Source organism: Schistocerca piceifrons, chromosome 1 (genome assembly GCF_021461385.2).
Source record: "Schistocerca piceifrons isolate TAMUIC-IGC-003096 chromosome 1, iqSchPice1.1, whole genome shotgun sequence".
In the NCBI taxonomy this organism is placed as follows: Eukaryota; Metazoa; Arthropoda; class Insecta; order Orthoptera; family Acrididae; genus Schistocerca; species Schistocerca piceifrons.
In genome coordinates, this window is record NC_060138.1 from 416,407,460 (window position 1) to 416,421,442 (window position 13,983).

The 13,983-nt window shown below is 35.6% G+C and overlaps 1 protein-coding gene across 2 annotated transcripts in view; it reads left to right on the top strand.

The window, feature by feature from the left end:
* LOC124789476 (serine/threonine-protein kinase 3) overlaps positions 1-13,658 on the top strand; it is a 361,643-nt gene extending 347,985 nt beyond the window's left edge. For both annotated transcript variants that reach the window (XM_047256861.1, XM_047256853.1), the window contains exon 11: positions 8,469-13,658. In XM_047256861.1, coding sequence (XP_047112817.1) covers positions 8,469-8,627 — 159 coding nt within the window. In that variant the 3' untranslated portion in view covers positions 8,628-13,658. The remainder of the gene's footprint in view (positions 1-8,468) is intronic.
* Positions 13,659-13,983: the final 325 nt, after the last annotated feature.

Consider the following 13,983-nt stretch of genomic DNA (forward strand, 5'->3'; position numbering starts at 1 on the left):
TCTAAGGACAACTGTTTCTGCTAGCTTAATATTCTTGATCTCATTCAAATGATTTTTTGGAATAGATTTCACTCGTACAGTTCTTCTTCTTCTTCTTCTACTACTACTACTACTACTACTACTACTACTACTACTACTGCTGCGTCTCCCTCTTGCATCTTTCCTTGAAATATATATTGTAATAATTATTTCTGACACCTCGTATGTCTCCAGTTGTCTCCTTCTCTTATATTGCTTTCTTGTGTGATGAATGACCTAAGTATTTGATATTTCACATACCAGGATATGTAGAAAAGACACAGCACAAAAACTTTTCAAAGGTCTTGGTTTGTTGCTCAATACACGAGTCCAAGATTAAACTTCCACACCCATAAAGGAGAACAGGTAACATGTAGTAATGAACCTTACTGGTTCTCAGTTGTAAAGTGAGGTTTGACATAATCAAGAATTTGTCTAGTGTGTTCAGTCGTGGATTTTATCTCTCACTTGGAGTTACATTGCTTGTCAAGAATGATGCATTAGTATGTGAAGGACACCCGTTCAACTGTGTTAGCATTTATTGACAGATGTTTTTGGATTTCGCTCTTTAGAGCATTGTCTGATATTGATTTTGGAAAGGTTACCAGCTAGGTCAACTTTCCACTGTGCTGAACTAGGCACTTTCTTATGCATTGAAGTGCAAGTAGCTCATCTGCAATGACAGAGTCAACTACAAATATTGTATTACTGATATTTTCCCATGGATTGTGATCTCTGCACAATCTTCCATCAGTGCTTTCTTAAAAATTGCTTCAGAATAAATGTTTAACAAAAGAGAAGATAGGATACCGCCTTGATGAACACATTTCATGATTATGGACATCATTGAAGTTCCTTGATCAGTTATAGCTTCTGTTACGTTTTTGTAATCAAAAAGATGGCTTTGACATCCACATTCATACTTTTGTGGTGTTGTACCAATATATTTAATGAAAAAAGTGCCTCAGATGTGTCAATCTTTTTTTTTGAAAATTGAATTGACTCTGATGCATGAGTGTGTGATTTTTCATCATTCTGAGATAAATTAAACTTGAGTGATTGCAACTTTTCTCACTGTATTACAATGATAAAATCTTCTCGTGTGATCAGCAGAGTGGCATCTCTATATTGCTGCAACATTTCAGTGAGTTTTATCCTATCATCTTCAGGTGAAGTGATGAGTACAGAACTCACTGAAAAGTAGCGACAAGGCCGATCACTCGAGATGATTTTATCACACGAGTTAAATTTCTTTGGTAGTGGTATGAAAATTGGTTGGAACCAGTCAGCGGGCATTACTCCTGATATCTTGGCGTAATTGAATAATGCTGTCTAGATGTTGAAGATGATAGTCTTATTTTATCATTAATTTAAAAACATCAGCATAAATACCATCTGGAACTGTGGCTTTACAATTCTCTTATAGTTTGACAGTGTTTACAACTTCTTTATTTGCTATTTCAGATCCAGTTACATTTCTTATCAGGTGAAAGAGAAACATCTGTTTTATTTTTAAAGAAAATTTCATTGTATTCTTCCATCTTTTGAGCTGATCTGTTGTGCTGACAATGTCATTTATCAGATTTGGCCATATTGTTTCTGCCAAAGACCACTAAGCTCTTTCAGCTTCTTATGCATGTTGAAAGATGTGATTTTCTTTACATTTGTCTGACATCCGCATTTTTTGAACTGCTCTGCACTTTCCTGGTGCAGATTTTTGTAATAACGTATACTGAATGTAATCTTCTGTTTTGTATTTCCTTTCTGGATACTCCAGTGTAATGCAGAATTGACTAGTATATATCATGAGAGGTTGGGAGTATTCTGTTGCCAATAGAGAAACGGTAACAGCTGAATGAGGTGATCATGAGAGCTCAATGTCTTTGGCACGGACTAGTCATTGCGTATCACCTGAGCAAAAACCCATCAGACACATTTCAGCCTTTCCAAAGCTGCTCACATCACCTGTTGATGTGGTTGTGGTGTGAAAATGCAAAGGAGCAACCACAGCTAAACCAAGACCAGGTTGACCTCATGTCCTGATGGACAGGGAGCGTGAAGCATTGCAGAGGTTGTAAAAAAAATCTCCTGAAATCAATGGAAGGCATCTTGTGTTAGTTCCAAAGTGCTGCCAGCAGTACAGCTAGCTTAGTGACTTAGTTAGCACATTGAATGTGTGTAGAGAGTTACAAATAATTGGATACAGTGGTTGAACAGCTCCTCATAAGCCATGTATATCTGTAGTCAGTGCTAAGTGACACTACTTCTGGTGGTATAAAGAGTGCCACCAGTAGACAATGGTTTGCAGGGACCGAGTGATTTGGAGGTATGACTCACATTATACCTGTGACAATCTGACAGAAGGGTTTGGGTTTGGCAAATGTCTGGAGAACGTTACTTGTCATCATGTGTAGGACCAACAGGGAAGTATTGTTGGGTCATATTACAGTATGGGGATGTTTTCTTGGTTAGGGTGTGGTTCCTATATCACACATAAGGAAATGCTAAGCGCAGGAGGATAGACAGACAGATTTTACAGCTTTGTGTATTGCCTACAGTAGAATAACAGTGAGACGATGATTGTTTGTGTCAGCATGGCACCCTGTCATAAAGCAGCAACTGTGAGGCAATTGTTTTTGGATTGTAACATTCCTGAAATGGGCTAGCTTGCCCAGAGACCCAACCTGAACCCTGTTGTTGTTGTTGTTGTTGTTGCTGCTGCTGCTTCCAATAAATATTCTGGGTCTAAGTCATACTATCTGCGTTTGGTTTCCAGGTGGACATTGCTTTTGTTGGTCCAGTAGTTTGTTATTTTCATCTTTTCTTTCCTCTTCAGTTATTTCTTGTACGTATACTAGTGTTTTAATAATTGTGTGTGTGGGTGATTGGGCACTCCTTGTAGTTTTTTGAAAGTGGCGCATTTTGAAATTCAATACTACTAGATTGTATTTACTATTAACATCGGCACCATAATGTATTTTCACAGATGTCCCATATTTCTTCAGGTAATGTTTAATCAAAAGGAAATCAGTCTGGTTTCTGAAAACACTTTCTTTGTTGTTGGAAAGTTACGTTCATGTGTATAAGGGAGACCTAAGAGGAAACATTGGAAACAAATAGATCACGTTCCACACAAAAATGTACCAATTTCTCCTCTCAGGTTTCATTCAACCACACTATTTTGACAACAGTATTACTTTCAGCTCCAGCCCTATTTTTGAGGTACAGTCACCCAAACTAGTGTTCTCCCCCCCTTCCTTATAAGTTTTGTTGCTTTTTAAGGTGTTGTAAATCACAATCATTTGGCATTTCCATCCCACATTGAAAAGCAAGCCTCTTAGAAAGTTCTTAATTCAAGTGTTGTCAGTGTACAGCTTATGTAGCCAGGAATTGCATTTCATGAACTATCTCAAATACAACTTGTAAGACTTTTTCCTCGTTCTTCCTTAAATGTCGATATCATCTGACCGTGTTGGACAGTGGCTGTATTTGGACAATGTATCTCTCTGCCAGCAATGTTTCTGATTCTAATTACTCGTCCATCCTTTTCAGTTTGATGTGTGCACTGTACTAAGTGGCACCTGTCTTAATTACATCAAGCATCATGTTAAAAATTTCGAATAGTTTGCTTGTTTTCAGTATTATATTATGAAATGATATTAAAGCACAAAATTGTTCCCAGAGAATACAAAATGTCAGCTCAGCATAGTACGGCAATCCTGGCAGTATAGACTCCTACGTTTCTGCTCCTTAGACAAGGTTTATTCAAAATCTTCTTAAAATTGTTCTTAGAAAGTGGGAATCCATAATGGCTATTACAAGAGAGTTATTTTGAAGAAGCTCAGAAAAAAATGACACGACCGTTTCCTTGTAAAAATGAGCAGGATGCTTTTCTTGGAAAATTCATGTGAAAGATGCATGAATGCATGAGACTCCTCTAAATCATCATCCCCCCCCCCTCCCCTCCCCTTACTCTCGTGATAATGGAAAATTTAGTTGGGGTAATGTGTAGGAATCATAATGCCAAAAATAGAGTGCTTGTACTTGTTGATGCATTTTAGTTACTAATGAGTTACAGCTACCATCATTATTTTATTGTTGCTCTCAGTTCATTATAACTGTATAATCAGTGGTGGAAGAAGTAGTGTTCATCTCAAGGGAAATATTGTAAATTCTTAACTCTTTATTATTCCTGTGCTATGTATTTTGAAAGTGCAGTTAATATGTTTTGTTCTTCAGAAGATAGTAATTGTTTGGTTTCACATTTTTATGTATTTATTTAGTTTTGTTAATCAGCGTCTGCAAGAGAGCGCACTTACACCTGCCCCCTTCCTCCCTCTCCACGTTTCTCCTGCCCCTTGATAAGTTTCTTTCGATGCCCATGTGTACAGGTATAGGTAAAGCAGAAGTGTAGGTTTCTAACATGAAGCTAGGAATGTTAAAAGGCAAATAGCAGTAAATTAAAGCATACATGATAAACTTATGAATTGTTTAGGAATTACTCAGGGATGACTCACCGAAATGCAGAAGTGCATGGGAGAGTGAAAAGGCTTCTGTGGGCTAGCCAAAAGTGCAGGTAGAGGAGGCAGGTGGCACACGGCTGGGCAAGCGATTTCACAGACTAGTGCTTAGCTAGCAACATACAACTAGCTGACACAAATTGGGGAGGGGGGGGGGGATGGGGGGGGGGGCTACTGGGGTAGGGATGGCATACAGCACATCCTTTGCTCTTGTAACCTCCCTAGTGGGGTGGGGGGAGTGTTGTTTAAAATGTTGATAGCATAGTTTGGCAGGGGGAAGTATAAGAAAGGTAAGAGTCTTTGTAAGCTATTTTCAGATGAAGTAAAGAGAATACCTATTTTTTTAAATCTAATTTTTGACTTTGCAAATTATTTTGTGAAACTTTCTGAGAAACTGAGTTTGATACAGGGTGATCAGTTGGTAATGTAACTGGTTTTGCAGTGAGCGGGCGGCCGGTGAGGCTGTCTGCTTTGTCCATGGTATGGGTGACAGGAGGTCTGCAGTATAGTATGGTTTGTTGCGTAAGTGTTCCTAACATGTACAAGATAAACAGTTAAAAAGAAAAGTAATTACTCATGTATGTAAAAGAAGGAGATGCTGGAACAACCTCCCTTTGTTGATCAAGTATTTCTGGTAAATGTTTATGAAATTGCTCATTACACTCTAAAGTTCCTTCTGAGATATGGCAGTAATTTCTTGATAAATTTTAGTTTCAAGTTCATCTAATGTGTGTGGATTTGATTTGTACACTTTTTCTTTTAATGCCGTCCCCTGCCACCAAGATAAAAATCACAGGGGTTTAAATTGGAGGGGACAAATGAGCTATATGTTGTTATGTTGGCAGCGATAACTCTATCTTGACACGCATCTTGAATTTCCTGTAATGAGAAGTTGGCTATATGTGCTGTCACAGAGTCCTGCTGAAAAGTTGCAAAATTACATTCTCTCTCTGTTAAAAGATCAAAAAAAGGCTGCAAATTGTTTTCCATACCTCTCACTATTAATTATTTCCTTGAAAAAAATAGTGCCTATCATTCTCTCACTGCTAATAGCACATCGCACTGTTGTTTTTTGATCTTGCAGGCACTCCTCGATTACTACATTCACCTTTTCAGAACTCCAGCAATGGTTATTTTGTGAATTAACATACCACTGAGATGAAACCATGATTTGCCCAAAAACAAGCTTAAGATTGGACCATATCCAAAATCCATTCGCAAAATTGCAGTCTTTTTGCAGGATCATCTTGTTTAAGCTCTTGCACTGCAGTTATTTTATACAGCTGTAACTTTATAGCCATTTGAACAGAGCCATAGGAAATTCCCATTTACTCAGAAAGATACGGAACTGATTTTGCAGGAGACCTTTCCGGAGTGTGTCCAACGCTACCCATAGTTTCTTGATAGAATGCTGTGTGTGGTTGTCTGTGTTTTCTGTCAAGAAAACTTCCTGATTCATGAAATTTATTTACCAATTGCCAATCTATGAATCAACTCTGATTAGGAGATTGAACACCATGAACTGCACATGAATATTTTGTGAGACTGGAACAGTTGTATGTCCTCATTTCACTTGAAACACTTTCACTCAGTACACTGTATTGTGTCACCTAACAAGCATATGCAGCTTGTACAAGGTTTCTGTTTTCTACACACTCAAAGGTCTTGCAATGGAGGGGAAACACACTCCTCACCCCAATACTGCCAGTGGAAGATAAAATCCCCACCAGACGGGTGCATTAAAGATTGATCACCCTGTAGAAAAATTGTTAGACTTCAGTTGATGGCTGAACAGGCAGGTAATTGTCATTAGTTTCAAGTCGTTATTAGCAGCTAATAAATGGTAATAATTCTTTTTTCTTCAGTGGCATATTATTTCAATATGAGGTACCACAGAACAGAATTAAAATTAGCTAACCCATTTCACATTTAGGGAGATTGGTGGAGAGCAATCTTTCCACTTCAGTAGTTGGGTTTGTCTTTACTTCTGAAAGCAAATGTAACATTCACTGAGCTTTGAATAAAATGCAGCAGTCACATTCCGTGTATTAAAGCTTCAGATGTGTGCAGGGATTTTTACTCCCATTGAATAGAGCATTTTTATTTTTATTTTTTTTTTAACTAGCTGATGCAATATGGGTAATTCCAGTAATTTATGTATCAAATCACTGGAAAATTATAGCTCAGTTCCAACTATGTATATTTTATGTTAACAATTTCTGATTAATGAAAGCTGAACAAATTGGAAAGGTGTACCCTGCATCTTTGTTTCAAAAATGTTCAAGTGTAGTAGATTTCTCTTTTTTGTCAGTGCAAATTCTGATTTCCTACACTTCTCAAGTACAATTCCTGTTACTGTAAATCGAACTAATAATTATTACCATGCTACCAGATTTTTAAGTGTCTCCTCTAGGTTGCCAGTCTATGTATCTTCTGTAACTGTCCTGGTATCACACCAGTAATCTTGTTTTATTTAAAAATATTTTTCTAATTAGCTACATAGAAATGTGAACACTCTTACCACTTGACTTGAAAAGAACACTTTACAGTTATATTTTAATGTCAAACATTTTTCACCTAAAATTTATAAGCAGTTTAGGAAGTAAAGCCAGTAGATCAAAGAAATCTTTTAATCTCATATGCAGACGCTTAGTTTCATTAAGTTATGTGCTATTATGGCCATATTATCTTTCCAGTTTACAAGTGTCAACAGTCTATAAGGGTTATTTAAAGTCTATTTCATGCAGTTCAGAAGTATGTGACTTTCAAAAATGTGCAGTTTCTGTGCTGTCCATGACATGTATCTGAAACAAGTTTTATTTGAGACTAGAGACTTCGATGAGTGGAATTATTAGAAGTAAATCTCTTGCTGTGTCAGAAGAGTAAGAATGAAGTGTGGAAACATGATTATTATAGGGAAACAATTTCATTTGTTCCACAAAGGGCAAATTATATGTTCTAGGCACCAAGAAGTGTATGTTTAGGTAATTTTTGCGCACAGGGACATAGCAAACTATTCAGTAGTTCATTCTTAGTTTGATTAACACTTTGATATTACTTCTGCATAAAATTTATTATTTCAGTGTGCAATGAAAAGTTTTGTTGAGTGGTAAAAAATGTATTTTTTTGATGTACTTGCTTACTTCATGACTCAAACTGCAATGTTCGAACATTGATTTCCCAATCATTGTTGTTAATTTGGGCTCTTTGTGGTTACATATGGGCATTTGTAAGAAATTGAAGAAGTTATGAGATATTAAGGAGACTGAAATATAATCTTTACTTGGCTATTACCATTGTTAAACAACCTTGTTGTTCACAGCAATGTCTAGCATTAGGTACCTAATATCTCAACTGTTGTTACCAAAACATCTATTCTTTTGCTCTTCCTGCACTTTCAGTAGATTCTCTAATTCAGGTCATTCGGCTTTCTCCATCTATTTGTATGATACATTCCAATTGCAGTCTGAACTTACCATGCCTGTGCTCGTTTGCTTATCTGCTGAAACTAAAATTACTTGTTTCCATCAGCTCATGCAACCTAATTAAAACACTGTATTATGCTGCCTTGAACTTATTTTTTGGTATTTTAAATTACTAGTAGTCCATATTGTATGTTCGATTTTGCCATCCCTTCTGAAGAAGTCTTCTGCATGTTTCAAATTCTCTGCATGAGTGTTGAATTTTCTGTTTTTAAATGCTTCATTTTGGCTTGAGCTGTAGATATGCCTCTGTGTTTGCACTTGCACACTTTTTAAGAGTTTACAACAGACAACTGGTGCCTTGAAAAGACAGCTTTTTCCTTTCAGTAAGTATCTTATTACTGTTTATATACTTTTAGGTATTATCTATTAATAGTTATTAAATCAGTGTGTGTGCATATGTATTACTAAAATTCACAACTACAGTATGGATTGTTTGATGTTACAGCTTAAGTTCCTAAGCTATGAGGACCTGCAGACCAGAATGGCGAATTTGGATTCTGAAATGGAAAGGGAAATTGATGAACTTCGCAGGAGATATCAAAGTAAACGACAGCCTATCTTAGATGCTATGGACCAGAAAAGAAAAAGGCAGCAAAATTTCTAAGAGTGGTTTGTGTACACAAAGCAGTGTTTCAGGTGATGTTGTTCACTTGAGTGAAATGGGGAAGAAAGGCTTTTTACTCACATTGAGACAACTTGACACATCTGAAAGTGAGAGAAAGTAAGATGTTACTAGGACAGAATGTGAAGTTACTGTAAGAGATAAGTGCATCATTATGGATATATTACATTCTGTGTTATATCATCTGGCAGTTTGACCCCATTAACGATAGGCCACACTGAATAAAAAAAAATTGAAAAAAAAAAATCCTTCAGATGCAACCTCAGTTCCTAATGCATAACAGATGTGATACTATTTCAGTAACACCCTCTCCTCCACTTTCATCCCTTCATCTTCCTGTTGAACTGTTACAACACTAAAATTACTACTGCTGTAGTAGCAATGATAGTAATATCAGGAGCAATGACTACAGCATAGCAGTAAGATTTTTAGTTTTCATTTTGTCATATTTTGAATATTTGGTAAATCCTTGGACGAAAATGATGATCTAAAACAAAAGGCAGTTTTTCATTGATGCACTTCATTTTTAGTATTTATTTCAGTATAGGGGAGAATTATCAGTATTTTTCCTGTACTTGACTCTTTTGTAGAGCACATTTCTTGGCAGTGTTTGTTGTGCATGTGGAACATCTTGTTGATTAAAGTGTTCAAACTGTAAATGAACAACTTATTTACGACTTTGAGAGTTCTCTGTTGAGATTCTAAACCTCAATGTAGGGAGAACATTCAGTCTTTCATCTGGAAGTGGGGTCATTTACTTTGTGAAATGTTGCGAAGTTGTAGTTCAAGAGAGAAACTTTGTTATAGGTTAAAACTGAGAAATGTTGTAACCTGCCTTTTAAAATATTTCTTCGACATGTATAGAGATTAGTGTGTGTAAAATACGAGAACTGCATTTTAATACGTGCCTGTTTTGCAGGTTTTTGTGCCTGTTCACAGTTGACTTAGTGTCCTATTTTTTATATGGATTAACATGGTTCTGATGTGTTCTGCAAATACCCCTGTAGTTTCATCAGACAGAGTCCATAGCAAAATATTTAAGTCCAAAACATTAGATATCAGTCACTTAATCTTGTACCTGGACTTGCCTCACAAATACAGTGCTACTCCAAATTTTATTCTTTAAATTTATCATGTAAAAAGTTAAATTTATTGTGGTGCTCAGTAACCATAAGTAATAATATGGTTGATGTAGTGGTTAGGTATTGTGATAGTGATGTGAAAACTCAGCAATAATGGTTTCATAAAATACCATACCAGTACATGCCCCATTGTTTCTATGCAGTGGGGATTGTTCAATAGGAAGACACAGCATCCTCCTGTTAACCTGTAATGTAAATGTGAAAGACTTTAATTATGAAATGATGAACTGCATGATTAGCATATTAGCTGTCATTGCTACTTTGATTTTTCTTACCTAATCAGAAACAGCATGATGTGTAATGTGTCATTTGGCAGAAACTTAATCATTTCATTATTGAATGAATGAAGTTATTTCACATATGTTGAAAGAAATTATATAGGTAACATCAATATGAAACTTTTGGATGCTGTGCAGACAAATACCTGTTGCCACAAATCTGGATGTCACATCATTCAAATAATTAAAAAAAGTTTTATGGGTATTGGGTGAACTGCCTCAGGACCTGAGTTATGTAAATAGTATTTGAAGACTGGTTAACCTTTATAGTAATGTGGCAATAGGTTGCTTGCCCTGTAGAGAATGAAATAATAGCTCTTTTAAAATCACACAATAGAAAAGAGAAACCAATATTTTCGACAAGTGTCTATAGATTGCCATATTTCTTATCCCACTTTTTATAATGTATAGCACAAGACAGCGTGAGAAAGTTGTGTGTGTGTGGAGAGAGAGAGAGAGAGAGAGAGAGAGAGAGAGAGAGAGAGAGAGAGAGAGAGAGAGAGCGAGCACATGACTTACCTATAGATCATAACAAGCATTTGAGAGTTAGTATCTTGGCCACTATATTTTACAGTTATTTCTGTATGGATTATTTTATGGACTTGAAATGATAATAGTCCATATTGTAAAGTAGTTGTTCTTTTTACAGTGACTTTACTTCTTAACACATGACGTAAAGTTACTCTTGGTTGTATTGTAAGGCCTCAAGAAATTGTTGAAGTTTGGGTTACATTTTTAATATTTTTTGTCTTTTAGATACTGCAATTTTGGGCCACAAGGGCATGGTCTACTAAAGTTGAAGACAGTGATTGTTACTTCACCTTTCACCCTTATTTGAAACAAACTAGCTGAAGTGATTTAAAGTTTCGTGACTAGCTTGCAAGTAGCTGCTCATGTATTGAGTAATGCTGAGGCTGGAAACTTTTGTCAGCTTCAATTCCTGTAGCCTCCTGTCACTTGATTCTCTCACATTTATAGATTATGTTGTATTTCCACATAAGCTATCTCAGACTGCACATTTGAATTTTTGTGGGTAAGTGCTGGGAGAAATACATAGGTGAATGTGTTGCCAACAGTGAAAATAAGAACTGCTTTCACCAATATATAAATAGAACAGTTTTTTTGTAAAAATTAAGCACAGTAAGCAGTTTATTCTGATGGGCAGGTAATAAGAGACATTTGTGCAGAGATCCTTATATCACCACCTCAGTGACACATTATTTTTGAATGTTAGCCTATGATATTATTTTGCTTTCACATGCTTATCAGCTATACATTCATATTATTACACTTTTAGCGAGCTTTACACTTTACTCTTTCCCACTTCACTGTTTGCCATTGTGTTTGACAGTGTTGCTAGATATATTAGCGTGCAGATGCAAGCTTATTGCTTACACCCAATGGCAGGACAACTGTAGTGGTAGTGGTGGTGGTGATTTATAATTTGAGAGAGTGGGAAAGATTGAGTGAGGTAGTTAATGAGACTTGGGAGAGGGGGTAGAGGTATCTTCAGTTTTCTGGCACCTTCACTGCATTAACTGTAACACTCAATAATAGTTTTAAATATTGACTGCATAAGCTGTGTACTACATGTTAGATATATGAAAGTGAAATGAGTACTATAAAAGTGACACCAAAAATTAGTTTCCTACATTTAAATGGTGCATAAATTTTAATTTGTTAATGAATTTCATCATCTTGGCACAAACTTTTTGTCAAATATGAAAATTGTAGGGATCAATTCAACAGTGCAGTTACTGATGTCTTCTTAGAGCATATTAATCTGATGTTAGTAGATGGATGGTGGCTGATTCACCAAAGAATATGGGAGGAAATGATTCACCTAGCCTTGATGGATTTAGAAATACTGCTACACTGTTGCCAAATACATCATCACTGAGAAGTGTACTGAAGTATGATTTACCTCAGAATATGCAAGTATAACATTGTGTGGTCTGCATAAAATACTTTCAGATTGGACTTGACACTTCGAAGTGAGGCTTCATAAGCTTTTTCATTTTTTTTTTCTTGTACTTCTCTTGTTGTGATCTGCAGGTGATTTGATTTGAACTACAATGTCCCTAAAAAAATTTCCTCAGGATTGTAAGTGTTACACTGAACCTGAGAGCAGCCTTAGATGTACAACAATCATCATAGAGTATGCCCTCAGATGTGCTTTAATTTCATTGTGTGTGTGTGTGTGTGTGTGTGTGTGTGTGTGTGTGTGTAGTACATTTGGAAAAATCCACTTTGTGCGTGTATCCATTTTAATTCTTTGTAACAAATTATTTGAACTGATTACAAACCACATTTACCTTGCAAAATATTCCAGTGTACCAGAATCTCCAGAGTAATATCGTTATTAACAGCAGTAGAAGTTAAATAGTCTTAAAACAAAATGTTCTGCGCTGTATTTATTTAAAAAGTTGTTTTCATGTTATGATCTATTAAAATATTGTAAGTAAAAGAATGTATAACCTCATATTCTCTAGTTATATTATTTTATATTAATTCCATTTCAGTATCAGGTTATTTTCGTTAGCAGCAAAAATTGGAAAAATCTGGTGACATAAATTATCATTATTTGTGACTTATTGAAATGAAATGTACAAGATGTTGGGTAGTGTGGTATCAGAATCTCAATTTCTGTGTACCATATGTGAACACAGTCTGGGAAATGCGTTGAAGCCACAGTCTTAATGCACTAGTGTGTACAAATTACACTTTGGCATGAATTTGTGATACTACTGCATGATGATATCAACTAAACAATGTGTTCCTGCTCATTTATGTCAGAAAATCATGTAAGTTCATACAAACATCATGAATAATGTACAGTGTAATATTGGGAGTGTGAATATTTGTAGAATAACTCTGTGGACTGTTCTAAAGTATGTCAGATTTGTTATTTGTTTTTAAACAAGTGTGTTTCATAAGCATTAGGTTCTGTAAACAACACATTTTGTTACTTTGTGGAGGTAAAGTGGTTTAATCTTTTTCCAAAAGAGAGTAGGACACATCTTAAAAACTGTGGTGCAATATATTTATTTTAATAAAGAAATGTATCATGCTGTTAACATTTTTGGAAGCAAGTGGGCCCATTACATTTTAATTGCCCCAAAGCTGCATACCAATTATTTCAAGGAAATAAAATATTTTCTGACAATTGTAGATACAGTGGCTTTGTTGTAGTGTCTGACAGCACGACCATCTGTTATCTTAATGTGTGCCATTCTAGTATAATAGAAAGCTCAAGAAAACATTTATCATGAAAAGTTATCAGGATTTTTGTTGTGAATTGATCAGTTGAGAAGTAACAGGTATTTGTATTATAGTTGTAAGAAAAATTGTATGTAATTAACAAGTACTGTCATGTATAAAAATATCATTCAGTTGATGATTACTTCTCAATTGTAAATACATCACAAATGGGCTTTTAATTTTGCATCAAGCCTGTTGTGGGAGTGCAACTTAAAGCACAAATTGTTCATTAAATTTGACACAGGTATTCTTTCTCCTCTGTGGGAGTGACTATGTGACACAATTACTTGTAAATAAGAATTTTTTTTAAAAAATATATTATTTCAAATGTTTTTTGGTTATTTGATTCACAGTTCAGAAAAATCTGAATAATGGAAATGGACGGAAGAAATTAAAACTAGGGAATATTGAGGGGAAGAACCACTGTTGATTCCTCTGAAATACGCTGTGTACTTCTTCAGGAGACAGATGATGCACAGTCTCATGGGTTCCAGTTGCATCAGTGTAGGAGTATACAGCTATTCCTGAAAACACAGTTCATTATTACACTCCAACTCGTGAAATAGTAGCATAAAACATCACATGCTATAAAATGATTTGTTAATGATGACTGGCAGAATCTAATTAGATTAAACATATGCAAATCTAAAAATATCA